The 22,322-nt window shown below is 40.1% G+C and overlaps 1 protein-coding gene across 4 annotated transcripts in view; it reads right to left on the bottom strand.

Annotated features, from left to right (window-relative positions):
- The window catches only part of dnai1.2 (dynein, axonemal, intermediate chain 1, paralog 2), a 286,217-nt gene that overhangs the window by 258,734 nt on the left and 5,161 nt on the right, over positions 1-22,322 (bottom strand). For 3 of the 4 annotated variants that reach the window (XM_072573170.1, XM_072573160.1, XM_072573151.1), the window contains exons 2-5: positions 17,854-17,910; positions 15,740-15,835; positions 8,750-8,830; positions 2,744-2,870 (exon numbers count right to left, since the gene is read on the bottom strand). In XM_072573170.1, coding sequence (XP_072429271.1) covers positions 2,744-2,870; positions 8,750-8,830; positions 15,740-15,835; positions 17,854-17,910 — 361 coding nt within the window. Of the gene's footprint in view, positions 1-2,743; positions 2,871-6,982; positions 7,157-8,749; positions 8,831-15,739; positions 15,836-17,853; positions 17,911-22,322 lie in introns of those variants that run through there. The other variant, XM_072573179.1, reaches the window with a different exon arrangement.

Raw genomic sequence — 22,322 nt, 5'->3', positions numbered from 1 at the left:
TCCCTAAAGCGCTCTGCGAGGAGGCGCCCAGTCTCCCCAATGTAGAGGAGACCGCATCGGGAGCAACGGATACAACAAATGAAATTAGTGGATGTGCAGGTAAAACTTTGATGGATGTGGAAGGCTCATTTAGGGCCTTGGATAGAGGTGAGGGAGGAGGTGTGGGCACAGGTTTTGCAGTTCCTGCGGTGGCAGGGGAAGGTGCCAGGATGGGAGGTGGGTTGTAGGGGGGCGTGGCCCTGACCAGGTAGTCACGGAGGGAACTGTCTTTGCGGAAGGTGGAAAGGGGTGGGGAGGGAAATATATCCCTGGTGGTGGGGTCTTTTTGGAGGTGGCGGAAATGTCAGTGGACGATTTGGTTTATGCGAAGGTTGGTAGGGTGGAAAGTGAGCACCAGGGGCGTTCTGTCCTTGTTATGGTTGGAGGGGTGGGGTCTGAGGGTGGAGGTGCGGGATGTGGATGAGATGCGTTGGATGCATCTTTAATCACGTGGGAAGGGAAATTGCGGTCTCTAAAGAAGGAGGCCATCTGGTGTGTTCTGTGGTAGAACTGGTCCTCCTGGGAGCAGATACGGCAGAGGCGGAGGAATTGGGAATATGGGATGGCATTTTTGCAAGAGGTAGGGTGGGAAGAGGTGTAATCCAGGTAGCTGTGGGAGTCGGTGGGTTTGTAAAAAATGTCAGTGTCAAGCCGGTTGACATTAATGGAGAGGGAGAGGTCCAGGAAGGGGAGGGAGGTGTCAGAGATGGTCCAGGTAAATTTAAGGTCAGGGTGGAATGTGTTGGTTAAGTTGATGAATTGCTCAACCTCCTCGCGGGAGCACGAGGTGGCACCAATGCAGTCATCAATGTAGCAGAGGAAGAGGTAGGGAGTGGTGCTGGTGTAATTACGGAAGATCAACTGTTCTACATAGCCAACAAAGAGACAGGCATAGCTGGGGCCCATACGTGTGCCCATGGCTACCCCTATAGTCTGGAGGAAGTGGGAGGATTCGAAGGAGAAATTGTTAAGGGTGAGGACCAGTTCGGCCAAACGAATGAGTGTGTCGATGGAAGGGTACTGTTGGGGACGTCGGGAGAGGAAAAAACAGAGGGCTTGGAGGCCCTGGTCATGGCGGATGGAGGTGTAGAGGGATTGGATATTCATGGTGAAGATGAGGTGTTGGGGGCTGGGGAAACGCAAGTCTTAGAGGAGGTGGAGGGCGTGGGTGGTGTCTCGAACGGATGTGGGGAGTTCCTGGACTGGGGGGATAGGACAAGTCGAGGTAGGTAGAGATGAGTTGAGTGGGTTGGCTAGGGTGGTCAGGCTTGTGGATCTTGGGAAGAAGGTAGAACCGGGCAGTGCGGGGTTCCTGGACTATGAGGTTGGAAGCTGTGGTTGGGAGATCTCCTGAGGTGATGAGGTTCTGTATGGTCTGGGAGATGATAGTTTGGTGATGGGGGGGATGGGGTCATGGTCGAAGGGGCGGTAGGAAGAGGTGTCCTTGAGTTGGCGTTTGGCTTCAGCGGTGAAGAGGTCAGTGCGCCAGACTACCACTGCGCCCCCTTTATCTGCTGGCTTAATGGTGAGGTTGAGATTGGAGCAGAGGGATTGGAGGGATGCGCGTTGTGAGGGTGAAAGGTTAGAGTGGGGGATGGGGGTAGACAGGTTGAGGCAGTTAATGTCCCGGCGGCAGTTGGAAATGAAGAAGTCGAGGGCAGGTAATAGGCCAGTGCGGGGTGTCCAGGTAGATGCAGTGTGTTGGAGGTGGGCGAAGGGGTCCTAGGAAGGTGGGCGGGAGTCCTGATTGTGAAAATAAGCTCGGAGGCAGAGGCAACGGAAGAAGTGTTCGACATCACGGCGTGTATTAAATTCATTGATGCGTGGGCGGAGGGGGATGAAGGTGAGTCCTGCTTGGACGGAGGGGGTAAATCTGATGCTTCAACAATGTCAGATGTTGCACTCAAAGGCTGCACAGGTTGAAGACAGGGTCTCCAAAGTTAAAATTTGATTATCCAACAGACAATTTCCTTTGGGTTTAGCTCTCTGTTTGATAAGCCGGTTCACTGATTTTGCTCTGTAATCATGTTCTCATGTTCTGATCTGTTCATTCTGCACAAAGAATACTCACATACCAATATAGTGTGCATAATTCAAAATTTGCAGATAATTTTAATGGAGTAGATTAGTTCTTGTCACTAACAATTTTCTTCTGAATTAAATTGTCATTTTGGTCGGTCATCTGACTTCATTTATTTAAGAAACAGTGTTATATCTATTGTCATCTTCTGAATTATTTTGTGTTTAAGTAAATTGTACTGCAAGATAAATGAACTGGATATTGCAAATGATGAAAACCTATTTTCATATACATCCTATTCCCATTATGAAGACAAAGAAAACATCAAAAAGATGGTCAGATGTCATTAATAATAGTGGAAGATGCAGCTGGTTAGTGTAATACAATGCAGAATAGTTGCCCATTTTGCGATGTGGACACATAGAAGTCAAAGAGTCATACAACATGGAAATAGACCCTTCAGTCCAACCTGTACATGCCAACCAGACATCCCAATAAATGCGTTGAAACTGCCAAAAATCATTAACTTGTAATCCTTTGTGTAAGCAGGAAGGAGTTTTCCTCATTATGGTGTGCACACCAATTTAGCTAAAAAGCTACCACGCCAACCCACTCCATTGAACCGTCTTCCAAATCAGAAATATGTTTTTTTTTGGTGTTCAACTTAAAACAAAATTTCAGTACCTTCAGAAAGTTTCCCTCTAGATTGCTGACGTTTTGCTTCATCTGAATCTTTGTGCAGTAGGTTTCCATCACGTGCAAAATGAATGGCCATCTGGCTGATCACTGGGACTTGCTTATAAGCCCTTTCCTTTAATGCAAAAGAAAATGGTGAGTTAACAATTCATCTCACTGGTAAAAATAATTATGATGAAGAATAATACTTTTATGAAAACCTGTAGCGAAACCACATTGTGAATACTGAATGTATTTATGATTTCACTACAAATACTGAAAGTTTTGTAAAAAATAAATGTATATAAAAAAAGTGTCTAAATAGTCAAACTTTGACTAATGCTTCTCTAAAATTACTTTATACGTCATTAGTTTTAATATGAATAACAGATTAAAGAAATTACCAAAACTTACACATTCAATGCTTTCTGAAGGATTATTTGCTTGGTATGCTCTGTACTGTTTTCTTAGTCCTTAAGGAAAACATGGCTTTCAAAACACTCCTTATTGAATTTTTTTTAGTATTCATTCATGGGAATGTGAACATCGCTGGCTAGGCCAGCATTTAATGTCCATCCCTAGTTGCCCTGGTGGTGGTGAGCTGCTTTCATAAACTGCTGCAGTCCATTTGTTCTAAGTAGACCTTGGTTGCCATTAAATAGGGAGTTTCAGGATCAAGACCTAGTTACGCTAAAGGCATAGCAATGTATGGATGGAGAGTAACTTGCAGGGGAACATGTAGATGATGATGTTCTTTAGGACTCAACTAGTTGGTCAGTGGTGTTGCTGTCAAGCTATTCTTGGTGGTATGCATTAAAGTCTCGAACACAGAGTATGTTTTGTGCCTTGCCACCCACAGTGCTTTCTCCAAATGACCTTAGAATAATTGTCTACAGTGCATAGAGCGGCCTTTTGGCTCATCAAGTCTACACCGATCATCCAAAGAGGATCCCACCTACCCATCCCCGTAAACACACATTTACAATGGCTAATCCACTTAGCCTGCATATCCTTGGACACTACAGGGCAATTTAGCATGTCTAATCCACATAATCTTTGGACTATGAAACCATGCACATGGTGGAAATCCACGCAGGCATGCAGAAGGTGTGCAATCTTCACATAGTCACCTGAGACCAGAATTGAACCCAGTCCCTGGTGCTGTCAGGCAGCTGTGCTGACCACTGTGTCACCCTTCACAATGTTTAATATGGAGGAGTACTGATTCATCAGCTAAAAGGATGGGTTGAGGTTGGGAGTATGTACATGGTAATTGGCAGAAGGCTTCCTTGCCTATGTTTGAATATGAGAAATTGTGCAGTCCACTGTCAGTTTTGAGGACTTCCAGGACAATTGCCTCCTGACTGCATATCACTTCGCTACCACCTATGTTGAATGTCTCTGTTGGCGGGACAGAACAAAGCCAGGTGATGATGTTGTCTTGGTCATTGTATGTAAAGTTGGATACCATAAGGATGACTATGTCAGGCTCTTGTTTGATTAGTCAGTGAAACAGCTCTCCCAATTTTAGCATTAGCATGTAAATGTTGTCAAGGAGGACATCACAGGGTAAAGGGAGCATTATTGTTTCCAGAGCATCAGTCTATGCCAGATGGTTTTAATTCTTTTTTTGAGGTTTTCTAGTTGGTACAACTGAATTGCTTGCTAGGGCCATTTAAGTCAGCAGTTAAGAGTCAACTACATTGTTGACATTACATGTAGGTCAGATCATGTTTTTTATCCCTTCCCTAATCGACAGATGGGTTTTTATGACAATGGTTTCATGATCAAAACCAGTGGCAATATAATAACACCACCCTTCCACTGAATATGAATGCAGTATATGGATTTCAAGATTTTTTGGGAAGGGAACAATTTATGGTTGTCTTTTAGCGGTTCCAATGTGATGTTTGAACTGTAGTTCTTTCAAGCTCTTTATCAAAAGTGTCAAAACTGATAATTTAAATGGAAGAATAATTTTATCATCCCCCTTTATAATATCTTTTGTTGATTAAAAAGCTCAGGTCAGAGTACTGAGGCTGACATTGAAAATATGTCATGGGATAACTATAAGCAGAAACCATTGGTGAGGATCCATTCCTGTAAATAACCAGCACAGATCCTATCATCATGAGGTCGGACAAGGGTTTCAAGCGCCAACATTTGTCCCCATTTTCTAGTAATACTACACCAAATCTCCAGCACATTATCTGAAAATATGGATGTAATTTAAGAAACAGATGGGAAACTTCAACCTCTTCCACATTCACTCTGAAATCAAAGTCCTTCCAACTTTTGTCACTGATCTCTTGCATGTGCAGGACATTTGTGCCTGCACTCAACAGAAACTGTATTCTAAGAGTTTATTGATTCCTTCTCCAAAGATTATGAGAAAATGGGCCTTTTACTAAAAACCAGAAAATTAAGGTTCACTTCCAGCTGGTCCTTTCTACTCTGAACTGATTAAGATCAACAGTCCGATACTGGAAAGTATGAAGCACTCCCCATATCTTGGGAGCCTCTTCTTTTTAAAGGCAATAAGATTCTTTATCGCCTCCAATATATTGGCCAGGACTTTATTACACTGAAGAAAAGAAGTGCTTGACCGAAAGGATCTCAAAACCAAAGTCAAACAGAAACAGAACTGCTGGAAAACCAGCAATTTTATTTCTGCTTCTGTTCATGCTTTTGGTTTTGCTTGTTTCAGATCTCCATCATCTGCAGTTCTTTATTTTATCTCAAATCAGATTCTTAGGTCATGATCTACCAAGTAGCAATGACCCAAAAGTGCTGGACCCTCAAGCGTTACCTTTGCAAGATCTTGCAAATCTGGTGGCAACAAAGACAGTCCATAAGCAGTATTTTCTCCCAAGCTAACCTGCAGACCATTGAGATGCTTAACACTTAAAATCAGCTCCTCCCAGTGGTGCTCATCATATCCTGACATTAAGCTTCTGAAGCAACTAATGTACATAGAACTTAGTCACATCAAAAGACTTAATGGATATCTTCAAAGCATTGTTAGATAAGTCAAACATTCCATTTGACTAATGGAAGTCCCTGGTTTGTGACTGATTAAATGAAAGACTTTGTCAGGAATGTGGAGGGGCAAAGGGAATGTTGGAGAGAGTAAAAATGACACAGTCAGCTTATCTATCTAATCCTTCAAGCACCACTGCCTTGCATGTTGCACAGTTTGCTCCTTCTTCCCAAGTCTACGTGGATTTCCATCAGGTGCTCTGGTTTCCTCCTACAGTCCAAAGATGTGCAGGTTAGGTGGGTTCGCCGTGCTAAATTGTCCATTGTGTCCAGGGATGTGCAGGCTAGGTGAATTAGCCATGGTCAATGCGGGATTACGGGAAGAAAATGGGTGGGATGCTTTTCGGAGGGTCAGTGTGGATTCAATGGGCCGAATGGCATCTAGCTGCCTTGTAAGAATTCTATGATTCTACATTGCATTGAACTCATTAGCCAATTTAGAACCAACTGAACCAAGGTGAAAACGCTATTCTCAAACATAAGGAGCTGTATAAGAAGAAGAAGCAGAATCGAAAAGTTAATGTGAAGGAGTCTAACATGATGTTTGGTGGTGTGCTAAAATAATGAATCATCAGAAACTCACAGTGAATGAATTTTTGATGCAGAAACCTTACGTTATTTTAGTGCGTATATGTAAATTTTGTCTTACTGTCAACACATTATTGCCATATAGTTCATGAAATAGAATTTATGATTATTACTTTAAGACTTGAAAATTCTCCAAATCAAATCTAAGTACTAATAATTTCTTGCATCTGCATTTAAATAAATTTTTTGATAATCACTTCTAACATGCCTAATTGATAATGTCCACTGTTCTGTGTGAGATAATTGTTTTTGTGTTACAAATTCAATAATCATTTATGTGTATCAGAAAAGGAAGAGAGAGACAGACTTGTATTTCTTTGGAGCCATTCAGAAACTCAAGATACCCACTGAACATTACAGAACATACTGGTTAAAGCATGCAATACAACGTAAATATCATGCCTCAGGTATGGGAACAAGTTAACGGAAGTCAGCAAAAAATTATTCAGTACATCATTCTGTAAATGTTTGCAACTTTTAACAACCAAAGAAAGCAACAAATGCTTGTCCAAATGGGGCGGCATGGTGATTCAGTGATTAGTACTGCTGCATCACAGCACTATAACCCAGGTTCGAGTCCACCCTTGGGCGATTGTCTGTGTGGAGTTTGCACATTCTCACCATGTCAGTGTGGGTTTCTTCTGGGTGCTCTAGTTTCCTCCCACAGTCCATATGCAGGCTAGGTGGATTAGCCTTGGGAAATGCAGGGTTACAGGGATAGGATTGGAAGATGCTCTTCAGAGGGTTGGTGTGGACTCAATTGGCCAAATGGCCTCCTTCCACACTATAAGGATTCTATGATTGTAGAATTGTAGAAGACAATTAGAATCAATCAGCAACACACTGTTGAGTAGTTAATACTGGCAAGAGATGCTTCGTGCTGCTTAACACATGTTAACTGGAAAATGAAGTTCCAAGACAGTAGTGCTGGAATCTGATCAGCATTTTACATTGGTTGACTTCATGATCTACCTATTCTACATACTTGCAATGAAAATTCACTATACATGGATTAATGCCTTTTCCAGATGTCATCTCACATACATGGTATCAAAAATGTGCGTGTACAACAGATACAACTTATTGGATCCCTAACAGCACTTACTGTAACCAGAAAAGGTGTCATTAAGCCCAATTTGTCAGCCAACATGTTTGAGGACTTTGGAAATATACTATATTATTTTAATTTGATGTATATTTGACTACATACCGTCAGAGTTTCCAACCTATGGATATCAGCCTTCAGATTCATAGTCATAGAGATGTACAGCACGGAAGCAGACCCTTTAGTCCATTCGTCAACCAGATATCCTAAATAAATTTAGTTCCTATTGCCAGCATTTGGCTCATATCCCTTCAAACCCTTCCTATTCATAGAACCATCTGGATGCTTTTTAGATATTGTGATTGTACCAGCCTCCACAACTTCTTCCGGCAGCTCATTCTATACATGCTTCCCCCTCTGCTTTAAAAAGTTGCCCCTTAAAGTCCATTCTAAATATTTCCCCTCTCCCCCTCCCACCTCAGAGAAAAGACCTTGTCTATTTACCATATCCATGCCCCTCATGATTTTATAAACCTCCAAAAGGTCACCTCTCAGCTTCCTATGCTCCAGGGAAACTAGCCCCAGCCTATTCAGCTTCTCCCTATTGATCAAACCCTCCAGCCCTGGCAATATCCTTGTAAATCTTTTCTAAACTCTTTCAAGTTTCACAATATCCTTCCTATAGCAGGGATTGACTGGTGTATGCTATTAATGGCCTAACCATTGTCCTGTACAGCCGCAACATGACCTCCCAACTCCTAGAACTAAATGCCCTGACCAATAAAGGAAAGCATACCAAACTCCTTCTTCACTATCCTATCTACCTGTGACTCCACTTTCAAGGAACAATGAACCTTTACTCAAACGTCTCTTTGTTCAGTAACAATCCCCATTAAGTGCATAATTCATGCCCTGATTTGTCTTTCCAAAATGCAGTACCTCACACTTATCTTAATTAAACTTCATCTGCCACTCCTTGGCCCATTGGCCCATCAGATCAAGATCCTTGCTGTTCACTACACCTCCAATTTTAGTGTCATCAGCAAACTTACTAACCGTACCTCCAAACTTACTAACCTCACATTCAAATCATTTATATAAATGATGACAAGCAGTGGATCCAACACTGATTTTGTGGCACACCACTGGTCAGAAGCTTCCATTCTGAAAATCAACCCTCCACCACCAACCTCTGTCTTCCACCTTCAAGCCAACTCTGTATTCAAATGACTAGTTCTCTCTGTATTACATGTGATCTAACTTTCTATCAAAAATTTCTGAATATACATATTAATTATTATTACACAAAATAGGCATGCAATTTACATAATTACATTACTCACTTTAAAGCTGAATCTCACAATATTTTCAGGAGCGTGGGGGTTATCAGCTGTAAGAACACGAGTAATTTCTTCTTTTAATTCCTAAAATATAACCATACAGAGTACATTTGAAATTTCAATATAAAGCAAGTCATCCTTGCTTTCTTGTTTAAAGTTCCCATCCTCACTCACAAAATACAAGACTAACACATTGCAGAATATTTCTCAAACTCTTTATGATTCCTTAAGCAGCCAACGTTCAACTAAATCCCAGGCAATGCACTTCTTTTATCTACTGCAGAGTAATGCCTATGTTTATGCATGTTCACAAAGTGCACGCATTGCCATCACATTCAATCCTTCCCTTTCTCTTACTGCTTGATAAGATTGCCTATAATGAGAAGAAAAGTGACTCACCCCCAACAAGAAGTGCAGACGAGGATGAGCACTTTGATTGGGTCTGTGTGGATGGGGAAAAAGGAACATCAGGAGAAGAGAGTGAAGAACACTGTTGCCTGCTTCTCGAATCATAGAGTCATACAGCATGGTATCAAGCCCTTCAGCCCAACTCGCCCATGCCAAACAAGTTTCTCATCCTGAACAAGTACCATTTGCCTGCATTTGGCCCATATCTCTCTAAACCTTTCCTAACCATGTGCCTGTCCAAATGTTTTACATGTTATAATTCTACTCCACCCCTTCCTTTGGCAGCTCGTTCAATACACACACATTCCCTGTATGAAAACCTTGCCCCTCAGGTCCCTTTTAAATCTTTCTACTCTCAACTTAAAACTATATTTTCTAGTTTTAGATTCCCCTACCCTGGGAAAAGACCTTGACTACTCACCTTATCTACACCCCGGATGATTTTATAAACCTGTATAAGATCATCCTTCAGCCTCTGACACTCCAGAGGAAAAAAGAGCCAGGCTATCCAGCCTCTCTGTATAAGTCCTCCAGTCTCGGTAACATCCTTGTTAATTTCTTTTGCAGCCGTTCCAGTTTAATAATATCCTTCCTATAGCAGGATGACTAGATTGCATGCAGTACTCCAAATATAGCCTCAGCAATGCCTTGTACAGCTGTAACATGATACTCAGTGCTCTGATGTAGCAAGCATGTCAAGTGCCTTCTTCACTGCCCTGTCTACCTGTGATGCCACTTTCAAGGAACTACTTACTTGCATCCCAGGCCTCTCTGTTCGACAACATTCTCCAGGGCACTATCAATAACTGTATAAGTCCTGTCCAGGTTTGTCTTCCCAAATTGCAACACCTAAATTAAACCCTTGTTGTATCTTAGATAACTTTCTTCACTGTCTACTATGACACCAAAATTGGTGGTATCTGCATACTTACTAACGCTACCTCTTAGATTCTCATCCAAATTATTTAGAGATTTGATGAACAACAGTGGGCCTAGCATCAATGGTTGTGACTTACCACTGGTCACAGGTCAGACCAACTCTCTCCCAACACCCTCTGTCATCTACCAACAAGCCAATTTTGTATCCAATTGTCTAGCTCTCCCTGGATTCTATGTGATCGAACTTAATATCCAGTCTACTGTGCAGAAACTTGTCGAAGCCTTGCTAAAGTCCATGTAGACAACATCTACCACTCCTTCATCTATCTTTAGTTACCTATTCAAAAAAACTCAATCAAGTTTGTGAGACAATATTTCCCATGAACAAAGCCATGCTGACTATCATTAATACGTCCTTGCCTTTCCAAATGTATGTAGATCCTGTATCTCATTAGCACCTCCCACAACTTACCCATCATTGATGTCAGCCTCTCCAGTCTCTTGTTCCCTGGCTTTTCCATGCAGACTTTCTTAAATAGCCTCATCAGTCTTCCAACATCTCATCCATGGCTGTCAATGATACAAATATCTCTGCTCAGGGCCATCAATTTCTTCCTTAGTATTCCACAAAGTCCTGGGATACACCTGATCAGGTCCTGGATATATTTCTATCTTTATGCATTTAAGACATCCTCTTCTGTAATACGATCTCTTTCTAAGACATCACTATTTATTTCCCCAAGTTTCATAGCTTCCATGTCTTTTTCTACAGTAAATATTGCCATGGAATATTTGTTTAGGATCTCACCCATCTCTTGTTCCACACATGGATGACCTCGTTGCTTTTTAAGGAGGCCAATTCTCTCACTAGTTAATCTTGTGCCTTTAATATACTTGTAGAATCTCTTTGGATTCTTCTTAACCTTATCTACCAAAGCTATCTTATGTCCCCATGCTGTCCTCCTGATTTATCTAAGTGAATTCCTACACCCCATACTCCTCAAGGGATTCACTTGTATGTCTATACCTGACATATGCCTCCTTTTTATTGACCAAAGTGTCAATATCTCGAGTCAAAAGGTGTTCCCTATTCCATCAGCCTTGCCCCTTACAATATAGGAACATGTTGTCTCTGAACTCTAGTTATCTCACTTTTGAAAGACTCCCACTTCTTAGACATCCCTTTATCTGAAAACAGCCTTCCCCAATCAACTTTTGAAATATCCTGTCTAATACTGTCAAAATTGGCCTTGCCGCAATTTGGAACTTTAACTTGTAGGCCAAACCTATCCTTTCCCAGAACTATTTTAAAACTAATTATATTATGGTCACAGTTCCCAAAGTGCTCCCCCACCAACACCCCGGTCGTTTCCCCTGCCTTATTTCCCAAGAGAAGGTCAAATTTTGCTCCTTCTCTAGTAGGTACATCTACTTGCTTGAGAAAATTTCCTTGGATACAATTAACAAATTCCTCCCCATCCAAGCCTTTAATACTATGGCAGTCCTAGTATATCTTTGGAAAGTTTAAATCCCCCACCATTACAACCCTATTTCTCTAACAAATATCTGAGATCTCTCTCCATATTTCCTCCTCAATTTCTCACTGACTATTGGGGGTCTATAGTACAATCCCATAAAGGTGATCACTGTCTTCTTATTTCTCAGTTCCACCCATATAGTTTCACTGGATGATCTCCCAGAAATATCCTCCCTAAGTAACGCCATAATGTTATCCCTAATCAAAAACACCACTCCCATTCCTCTCTTGCCTCCCTTCCTAACTGCCCTATAGTATCTACACCCCCAAATATTGAGATGCAAGTCCGGTCCCACCCTCTATAATAGCTATGATATTCCAGTCCCATGTTCATATCCATGCCCTGATTTCATCTGCCTTTCCTGTCAGACCTCTGTACCTTAATCCATCAATCTTTAGTTGCCTGCTATGGTCTTGCCTGCCTTGTCTATTTAACTTGTTCCCTTAAACTTTTGCATCAGCTTCAACTCTTGCCTCATAACTGCTAAGAGTCCCACAACCCTGCCAGACTAGTTTGAATCTTCCTGAATAGCTCCAGCAAATCTTTGCCAAGAAATTGGTCCATCTCCTGTTCAAGTGCAACACTTCCTTCTTATACAGGTCACTTCTGCACCAGAAGAGATCCCAATGATCCAAAAATGTCAATCCCTACCCCCTGCACCAACTCCTCAGCCACACATTCATCTGCCCTCTTCATCTTATTCCTACTCTTACTTGCACATGGCACTGGGAGTACTCCAAAGATTACTACCCTTCAAGTTGTGCTTTTTAACATCTTTACTAACTTCCTATATTCACTCTGCAAGACTTTATCCCTTTTTTTACTGTGTTATTAATATCAATGCGTCACTCAGGAGGAGTCTTGAGTTTTCATATAATAGTTAAAAAACATCACAAACAAATTGACTAAATAAAAGCTCACAATTTTACAAAGGAAATCTTGTTGCATAATTAAGGAATAACATTATTCACAGCTTCACATGGAAGTGGAATGAACTTAAACAAAAGGCAAACACATTTGCAAAGGAGGGAGGATCAGAACAACATAAAATTCTTGACTGAAGATTTGACAGCAATCAAAAACCCTCAAGAAGGTTTCTCAAAATATATTTCTCCCACTGGGAGAGGGTGCTTACTTGAGGCTTTAAGGTAAAAGCTTAAATGTTGAAGGATATTGTATTCATAGATATTCCTAGATATCTTTGAATAGTTACAAATAATATTGAACTGGACTCTATTAGATTTGGTGTCACACCTTTTGATAGTTTTGGCATAGTAGTACACCTATTCATTTAAAGTGCATTTTTTGCAATTTTTTTTTAATTGTGGAATTAGTAAATCATCTCATTTGAGATTTTCTGTTCCAATGGAAACCAATTCTGTTCTCTTATGTACTCCTTAAGTGAGGAAGAATATATTTTGAAGAGAAACATCCAAGACTATTAAAATATATTGAATGTTTACAACACTGCTATGGTTTATTAAGACTAAGCAGGCTGTTTCGAGGAAGATAGCATTTTCAGATAGTTTCTTTCCCATGTGAATTTTTAAAAATTTGCTTTTGAGATGGGGTGCCATTGGCTGGGCAATATTCACTACCCACTATTAGTTGCCCTGAAAAAAAAGTGATGGTAAGCTGCAATTGCAATCTATGATGGTCCTACTGGCCGAAGTTTGTGAGATTTACTGGCTTGAACTTAGTGGACGGAATTTATTTGGAAAATAATCTTGACCGAGATGAATTCTGAAGAAGTGTTAACAGCTATGAACCACTTCAACCAAACTTACAATGCATAGAAATAGGGTGAATTGTCTGGAACCGTTAAGATGTAGAGGAGCTGGTGTTGGACTGGGGTGGACAAAGTTAAAAATCACACAGCACCACGTTATAGTCCAACAGGTCTATTTGGAAGCACTAGCTTTCAGAGCGCTGCTCCTTCATCAGGTTGCTGTGAAGCAGGACCACAAGACACAGAATTTATAGCAAAAGATTACAGTGCAACTGAAACAATATTTTGAACAAACCCAGACTGCTGTTAAGTCTTTCATCTTTTAGAATGGGTTGCAGGTTTCAGCAATTTAGGCTTGTTCAATATTTTCTCAGTTGGCAGAAAGTCTCTGCACACGTCTCTCCTCCATGCTACAATCTTTACTTTTCGTAAAATCTTGAGACACCTTTCTTTGCCAGCCCTGATCTTCTAGGGCCTTTTCCTGCACTCCCACCAGTGCTCACTCCACAGCACTGCACTGCTGTAAGGGGACTGGCCAGCAAATCCTGAAAGCAGGATATCCTCCTGAGTGACAGGAAGAAGGTGCAAGCTTGCCCAGCCAAAACTTGGCTGGAAGGTGGGCATCCCATTCAGAGACAAACCATCTGTCCTCTTCCCCTACCAAATTTCTGCCCATTGTATCTGCACTATGTTTAATGCCAAAAATCCATCTTATCCATATAGCTATGGAAATTCTTCCTTTTCAGGCAAAACTCCTTCCCAATTAACTCTGCCTCCGCCACACTCTCAGGCAATGCATTTTCCTCAGGTTACCATTGATATAATGTCAATTCCTTTCATCTATGTCCTATTGATCACTATCCTGTCAATAACCATAGATTTTCCCTATCTAAATGTCCAGATCCTTCATATTGTAAATATATGCATCAAATTTTCTCTGAAGCTTTTCTCCAAGGAAAATGCTTCCCATTTCAACAATCTATTTACATCTAGTTCCTCATCCTTAAGGCCATTCTTTTAAATCTTGTCTGCACTCTCTCTAATAATTTTATATCCTTCTTAAAGGGTGATACAAAACAGGATGCAATAAACCAGTTGCTCTGTACACATTTCACATAGTTTCCTTAATTTTGTATTCCATGTTCCTACTAGCAAAGCGTAGGATTCCAAATGATTTAATAGTTGCTACTTGAACCTGTCCTGCCATCTTAATTGACTTACACCGAAATAGTTTCCTGTGCTCCCACATGCCTTTAAAGGATAGTAAGCTTTATTTTATATTTTTGTACCATGTTCTCCCAATCAAAGTTATTCATTTCACACTTCTGCATGATATTTTACCCACCTCTTTGTCACACATTCAATAAGATCATACGAAATAGGAACAGGCCCCTCGCGCCTGCTCTGCCATTCAATAGGGTCATGGCTGATATGACATTCCTCACATCCACTTTCCAGTCACTTCCCTGTAACCATTGATTCCCCTACTTATCAAGAATCTATCTTTCTGACATAAGGATTCTGCCCCACAGCTCTCTGTGGCAATGAGTTCCAAGGACTTACAACCAAGAGAAGAAATTGCTTCTAATCACAGTCTTAAATTGATGCCCCTTTATTCTGTGACTGTCTCCTCTTATCCTACACTCTCCCACAAGGACAATTATCCTCTCAGCAATTGCCCTGTCAATCCCCTTAAGAATTTCACCAATTTTATAGTTCTAGATTATCCTCTGCACAGTTCACATCTTAAATCCATCCAATGATTACTAATCTTTGTTTCCTTCACTTATCCACATTCATATCTATGTTAACGATTATTCAGAGTTCCATCTTTGGTCATGTGCCAGTTGGACAACACTTTATGAAATACTTTTTGGGAGTTCATATCAGCAGCATTACCTTCAATAATTCTCTCTGTTATCAAAAAACTCACAAGTTATTAAACATGATTGTCCTTAGGAAAACCTTCCTGCTTTCCTGAATTAAACTGTGGTTCATCAAGTAACTACGAACTTTGTCCCTAATTATTGTCTCTAGAAGCTTTCCCTCCATCGCCGTTAACCCCACTGGCCTGTAGTCATGGGGTTGTCTTTACACCCTTTTTGGAACAAGGGTGTAACATTTGCAATTCTCCAATCCTCTGCCACAAGTGCAAATGGAATTATACCCCAAAAAGAGGTGCTGTCTTCAGAAAAAAAGACGCACCAGAGGTAATAAAACTGTAAAGATTTGAAGGGCAGAAATACTTTCAAAATATCTATCCTTCAGTGTAAGGAATAGTAACCACATTGTTACTAGAAAAGATTTGAAACTTGTTTCAAAAGAGTTATAAGAAAATAAATACAATGAACATATGTTTTAACAACTCTTGCACAACTTTAATTTCAAAAATGCTCGAATTTGCCATAAAAAAAACTTAAATCATAACATGTTACTCACTTGTTCAGTAAGATCCAGCTGATCAGGAGGTTTGATGAGTGACTTCCCCAAATTCCAGTCATCTCCATCTCCCATTTCAGTTCCATCGTCATCATCCTGTAACAAAGTGTAAGTTTTAATTCTGCGAGCAATAATTATGCAGCTTTTAGAAGCATGAATTAGTATAACTCGTTGCACATATTCATAAACTATGCCAATAAATAAATCGTCTAATAAAATTCTTTCAAAAGGTTACACTGCTACTGAAGTAATTAGCCAGCAAATATCCAAGTCGCAATCAGATAATAATATTTCCAAAACTCACCAAGCATATGACATCACAATATGGTTTATACAGCAGCACTAATTGTAACAATGACCTTTTTTTAGAAATCATCTTTACTTTAGAAAAAAACTGTTCCAAGAAGCTTCACTGAAACACAATTACAAAGAAAATGGATGCAAATCAAAAATGGAAATATTAGAAATGAACAAAGTGGACTGTTCTTAAGACATTGCTAAAATAGGCCGTAAAGGTTATCAAAAAAATGTCCAAGTTTGTAGCCAAGGAAGCTAGTGACAGGATCTCAAATCATTAAACAAGGTGATAGTGATTGGTTATGGGGCTGGGAAGATAGAGTGGTGGAGTGGACATTAGAATGTTCAAGAGTCAGGCAACAAAGAGTTAGAGGAAATTGTGACACTGGAGTTGTTGATGGAGGACTCAGTTCACTTGTGGAGGCATGGACAGCATTGCTGGCCAACAATGCAGCGGTCCCATGCTGATATTGAGTGATAATTCACATCTGGATTAGATAACCCAGTAACAAACCTTTTACTTGATGGCCTGGCAGGAATAAAAGAGGCACAAATAATTGGCATAGGATAAATTATTCATGAGTGCTGTAAAAATGCTTCAGACACACATCATAAATTGGATGTGGCTGCAAATCAGCTGACGGTCAAGTGGGTTAAAGCTTTACGATTGACAAAGAAGCAAGGTTGTTAATCTTGGTGAACATACAAGGCAATATGGGGATAGTGCGAAGTGCTTTGTTCCCTGTGGAGCCTGTCATGGGCAAAGTTTAGTAACAAAAATAGAAATTGCTAGAAAAGCTCAGCAGGTCTGGCAGCATCGGTGTAGAGAAATCAGAGTTAATGTTCCAGGTCGAATGACCCTTCCCAGAACATCAACCTGAAATACTAACTCTGATTTCTCTCCATAGATGCTGTCAGACCTGCTGAGCTTTTCCAGCAATTTATGGCATCCGCAGCTTTTTCAGGTTTTACTTAATGCAAAGTTTAGTGCTCTCTGATCCCCCCTTTATCTGGCCACAGATAGTGAGATGTTGGTGTTTCTAAAAATGTAAGAAGCCCCGGTGATCTTCCTAATGCAGATCTGTTTTGCAAACTGTAATATGTAATTTATATCAGCCTGTATCCTGAAAGTGATCCATGGCATAAAAGTGAAGAGCCATAATGACATTAATAGTCAAATGTGGTGCTGTGCATCTTCATTTTTCCTCACCTAAATCTATCATTATAACATGTAATTTGTTACTTCATCATAAGTTTTTCTCATCTTCCTTATGTACTTCCATCTGTATTATAAATTTTCGATTGTTTCTGTGAAGCTAAATCATCAGCGTAAATTGGCAAATATTTTTGTTCTTTTCATGCTGAACAATGGTCCTTCTCAGAAGCTAGTGCCACAAATTGCAAGGCAACTTCTAAAACATGACAAAGCCAGTGAAAGGACAAGTCAATTTCACAATACATGCTGCAATTATTCAACCCTTATTTACATAAGTTATTCAGTAATTTCCATAGGCACGTAAAATCCAATATATTGGCAATGAACCTCCAAGTCTAACATAAGCTTCCTGACTGCTATATTAGAAGATAATGTTTCTAATGTTCAGCATCAGAAAAATGGATAGACGATAAACACGTTTCTGAGCCTTGGGTTCTAACAAGTCATCTCTGAATCAATTCATTTATCTAGTCTAACGTTATGTCATAACATTTTTGTTCTCAAATAATAGTAATCATTTCATAAGATTATTTTTAAAGTATTGATAATTTTAAATTATTCATTTTCAAATTAACATTTGTTATCAAACAATATTCCTTACCTTCTTGGACTTCTTTGATGCAGCTTTAGCAGATGGGACTGGAGGCGGGGCAGTAACCTATTAGAAAAATAACGTATATTATTGCATTATTACTTGATTAATAATTCATTTTTAAAATCACAATTATTTCAAAGTTTGCATCCAATGACAGACAATGTCAGCATGTCCACCTCATTTTCCTTTTCAAACTTTTCCAATTTACAAAACATTCAGTCTATTCCCAATGCCTTGAACCAAAAAGTAGCAAAATGTAAAAACCTACAATGAAATACATTGAATAAATTGGAGTAAATTCCAGAATGGTAGAACAATCAAGATAAGCTTCAAATCAGAATATTTCTTACTTAGGATGTCTCAATTGCTAAGAAGACTAAATTTGATTTCAGTGCAATCACTTAAGGAGCTCAAATCAAGGGTTGCTGAAAGTATTTGAAGGGCTAATAGATAGGTTAGTGGCAAATAGAGACATAGCATCATAGAGATGTACAGCACGGAAACAGATCCTATGATCCAACTCGTCCATGCTGACCAGATATCCCAATCCAAACTAGTCCCACCTGCCAGCACCTGGCCCATATCCCTCTAAACCCTTCTTAATCATATACCCATCCAGATGCTTTTTAAATGTTGCAATTGTACCAGCCTCCACCACTTCCTCTGGCAGCTCATTCCATACACGTACCACCCTCTGCGTGAAAAAGTTGCCCCTTAGGTCTCTTTTATTTCTTTCCCCTCTCACCCTAAACCGATGCCCTCGACGTCTGGACACCCCCAACCCAGGGAAAAGACTTTGTCTATTTATCCTATCCATGCCTCTCATGATTTTATAAACCTCTCTAAGGTCACTCCTCAGCCTCAGACATTCCAGGGAAAACAGCCACAGCCTATTGAACCTCGCCCTATAGCTCAAATCCTCCAACTCTGGCAACATCCTAGTAAATCTTTTCTGAACCCTTTCAAGTTTCACAACATCTTTCTGATAGGAAGGAGACCAGAATTGCATGCAATATTCCAACAGTGGCCTAACCAATGTCCTGCACAGCCATAACATGACCTCCCAACTCCTGTACTCAATACTCTGACCATTAAGGAAAGCATACCAACTGCCTTCTTCACTATCCTATCTACCTGCGACTCCACTTTCAAGGAGCTATGAACCTGCACGCCAACGTCTCTTTGTTCAGCAACACTCCCTAGGACCTTACCATTAAGTGTATAAGTCCTGCTAAGATTTGCTTTCTTCACGTTTATCTAAATTAAACTCCATCTGCCACTTTGACTGCTCCTGTTTCCTCCCACAGTCCAAAGATATGCAGGTCAGGTGAATTGGCCATGCTAAATTGCCCATGGTGTTAGGTGCATTAGTCAGAGGGAAATAGGTCTGGGTGGGTTATTCTTCGGAGGGTCGGTATGGACTTGTTGGGGCGAAGGGTCTGATCCCACACTGTAGGTAATCTCATCTCTGTAGAACAAGCAAACCATCTGCACTAAAATTACCATTTTGTCGAAAGACATCAAAGTCAAGTAATTGAGTCAGTGCAAAGAAATTAATTTCTCCTGTTTAGTGATAATTTAACATATTGGGAGCTGAAATGAGTGGAAGACAATGGCATAGTGGCAGTATCCAGTGTACCAATAATCAAAAGCCCCAAGCTCTTGCTCTGGGAACATGGACTCAAATCTCACCAATGCAGATAGTGAAATTTGATTTTAATGAAAAATGCTGACCGTATGGCAATCACATAACCAATGCTGATTGTCGTGTAAACACACCTAGTTCACTAATGTCCCTTAGAAAAGGAAATCTGCCATTCTTACCTAGTCTGGCCTCGGAGGAAGTACAATGTAGGTTTACAAGAATAACTTCAAGAGTTGTGTTATGAGGAAAGATTATACAAATTAGGCCTGTTTTCTCTCAAACTTAGAAGGTTAAGGGGTGATCTGATCAAAATTTTCAATATATTAACAAGAAAAGATAGAGTAGATAAAGATAAAACTATTTCCACTGGTTGGGGGTTCTAGAACCAGGGGGCTTAGTCTAAAAATAAGTGTCAAACTGTTCAGGAGAGATTTAGGAAATACTTTTACACACAAAGGGTGGTAAAGATTTAGAGCAATCTTCCACAGATGGTAGTTGATGCCAGATCATTTGTTAGTTTTAAATCTGAGGTAGAAAAATTTTTGTTAAGCAAAAGTATTAAGGGTTTATGGGCCAAAATCAAGTAAATGGAGTTAGGTCACAGATCAGCCATGATCTCGTTGAATGGTGGAAGAGGCTTGAGAGTCTGAGTTGACTATTCTCATTCATATGTTCCTATCTTATGTTCCTACCAACACATGAAAGAAGTGAAACTATCATGATTTTCGAACAGATGAAAGACTCAACAGCCAATCAAGGTATTTTTCAATGTATAATTTCAGTTACATTACACTGTAAACTTTTGCTATAAATTCTGTGCCTTACAATTATGTGCTCCACAACCACCTGATGAAGGAGTGTCGCTCCAAAAGCTAGTGCTTCCAATTAAACCTGTTGGACTATAACCTGGTGTTGTGTGATTTTTAATTTTGTACACCCCAGTCCAACACCGGCATCTGCAAATCATGGTGGTAGAGGTAGTATACTGGTACTGTTAGAGAACTGGCTAATGGCCAGGAAACAGTGAATGGAGATAAGAGTTCTTTTTCAGCTTGGCAATCTGTAACCATGGGGTTCCATGGGGGTCAGTGCTGGGAATGCAACTATTTTTAACATATTTGATATCGTAGAAGAAGCAAGTGAATGTACTATAGCTAAATTTGCTGACACCTCAAAAATGGGTGGAAAGACAAGTTGCAAGAAAAATACAAACAGTTCACAGACCAATATTGATAGGTTAAATAAATGGGAAAAAAGTTGGCAAATGGAGTATAACATGAGAAAATATGAAGTTGTTTATTTTGGAAGGGAGAATAAAAGAACAGAGTATTATTTAATTGGAGACAACCTGCAAAACGCTGGAACATAATGGCTAATGGAATGTTGATTATTATTTCAAAGAGATTGGAGGAAGGTCTTGCTAGTGAGACTATATCGGGATTAATGTGAACAGTTTTGGTCCCCTTATTTAAAGAAAAATATCATTTCATTAGTAGCAGTTCAGAGAAGTTCATGAGGATAATCCCTGGTATGGAGGAATTGCCTTATGAGCAAAGGGCAAAGATGGAATTTAGAAAATGAGAAGTGATCTCATGGAAACAAAATAGGCTTAATAAGAAGCTTGACAGGGTAAATGCTGAGATGATGTTTCCCCTGATGGGAGAGTCTAGGATTAGAGGGCATAGTCTCAGAATAAAGGGACAGTAATTTAAGACTGAGATGAGGAGGAATTTCTTCTCTCAGAAGTTATGAGTCTTTGTAATTTCTTGCTGCAGAGAGCCGTGTGGACAGAGTCCTCATATGTATTTAAGGCTGAAATGGATCGATTCCTGATCAGTAAGAGAATCAAGGAAATTGCAGAAAAGTAGACTTAAGGAATGTTGAATCAGCACTGATCCAAGGAATGGTGAAGCAGGCTCAAGGGGCTAAACAGTCAATTCCTGTTCCTATATCTTATTGTCTTAAAGACTTTGGAACTGAAGTAAGCCATCCAGCCGAGTGAGTTTGTTCTGTGATTTAATGAGATCATAGTTGATTTGATAATCCTCAACTCCATTTTCTTGCCCTTTCCCCATAATTCTCAATTTTCTTATCAATTAAAAATCAGTCGACCTCAGCCTAAAATGTACTTAATGACTTAGCCTCACAACCCCTGTGTGGTAAAGAATTGTATGGATTCACTGCCATCTGAGAGAAGACGTTCTTCCCCATCTCTCTCTTTCATGTGCAACCCATTCTTCTGAAATTATGTCCTCTGTTCCTAGACTCACCTACAATGGGAATCAATCTTTCTGCATCTACCTAGTCAAATCCCCTAAGAATCTTATGCTTCAATAAAGTCGCCTCTCATTCTTCTCGATTCCAATGAGTAAAGGTTCAATCACATGGGAAGCTATACCTGGTAGTATTATCGCTAGACTATTCATCTGAAGACTTCAGAATACATTCTGAAGACCTAGTTTTGAATCCTGCCACAGCAGATAGAGGAATTTAAATTAAATAAAAATCTGGCATTACGATTATAATGATGACCATGAAACTGTTGTTGATTGTCAGTAAAACCTAACTGGTTCACTAATGTCCTTTGCACTCCACGACATCAGGAATGTCATCAAAGTAATTCGATCTTCTTCGTTTCTCAGTGCTTTAGAGGGACAGCAGTGGTGATGGTAATGTCCAAATTGTAAATAACATCATTGTCTTTGGTGGTTTCTGTCATAACTAAGGATTCTGATGCAAGATTAGCATGAATAAGCACAAAACCGGTACTTCATGTCAACACTATTGGTGTTTGGGAAAACTTTTGAAACTACCCTTGGACATGATGTCT

Source organism: Chiloscyllium punctatum, chromosome 1 (genome assembly GCF_047496795.1).
Source record: "Chiloscyllium punctatum isolate Juve2018m chromosome 1, sChiPun1.3, whole genome shotgun sequence".
NCBI lineage: Eukaryota > Metazoa > Chordata > Chondrichthyes > Orectolobiformes > Hemiscylliidae > Chiloscyllium > Chiloscyllium punctatum.
This window is presented reverse-complemented; position numbering and strand designations above follow the sequence as displayed.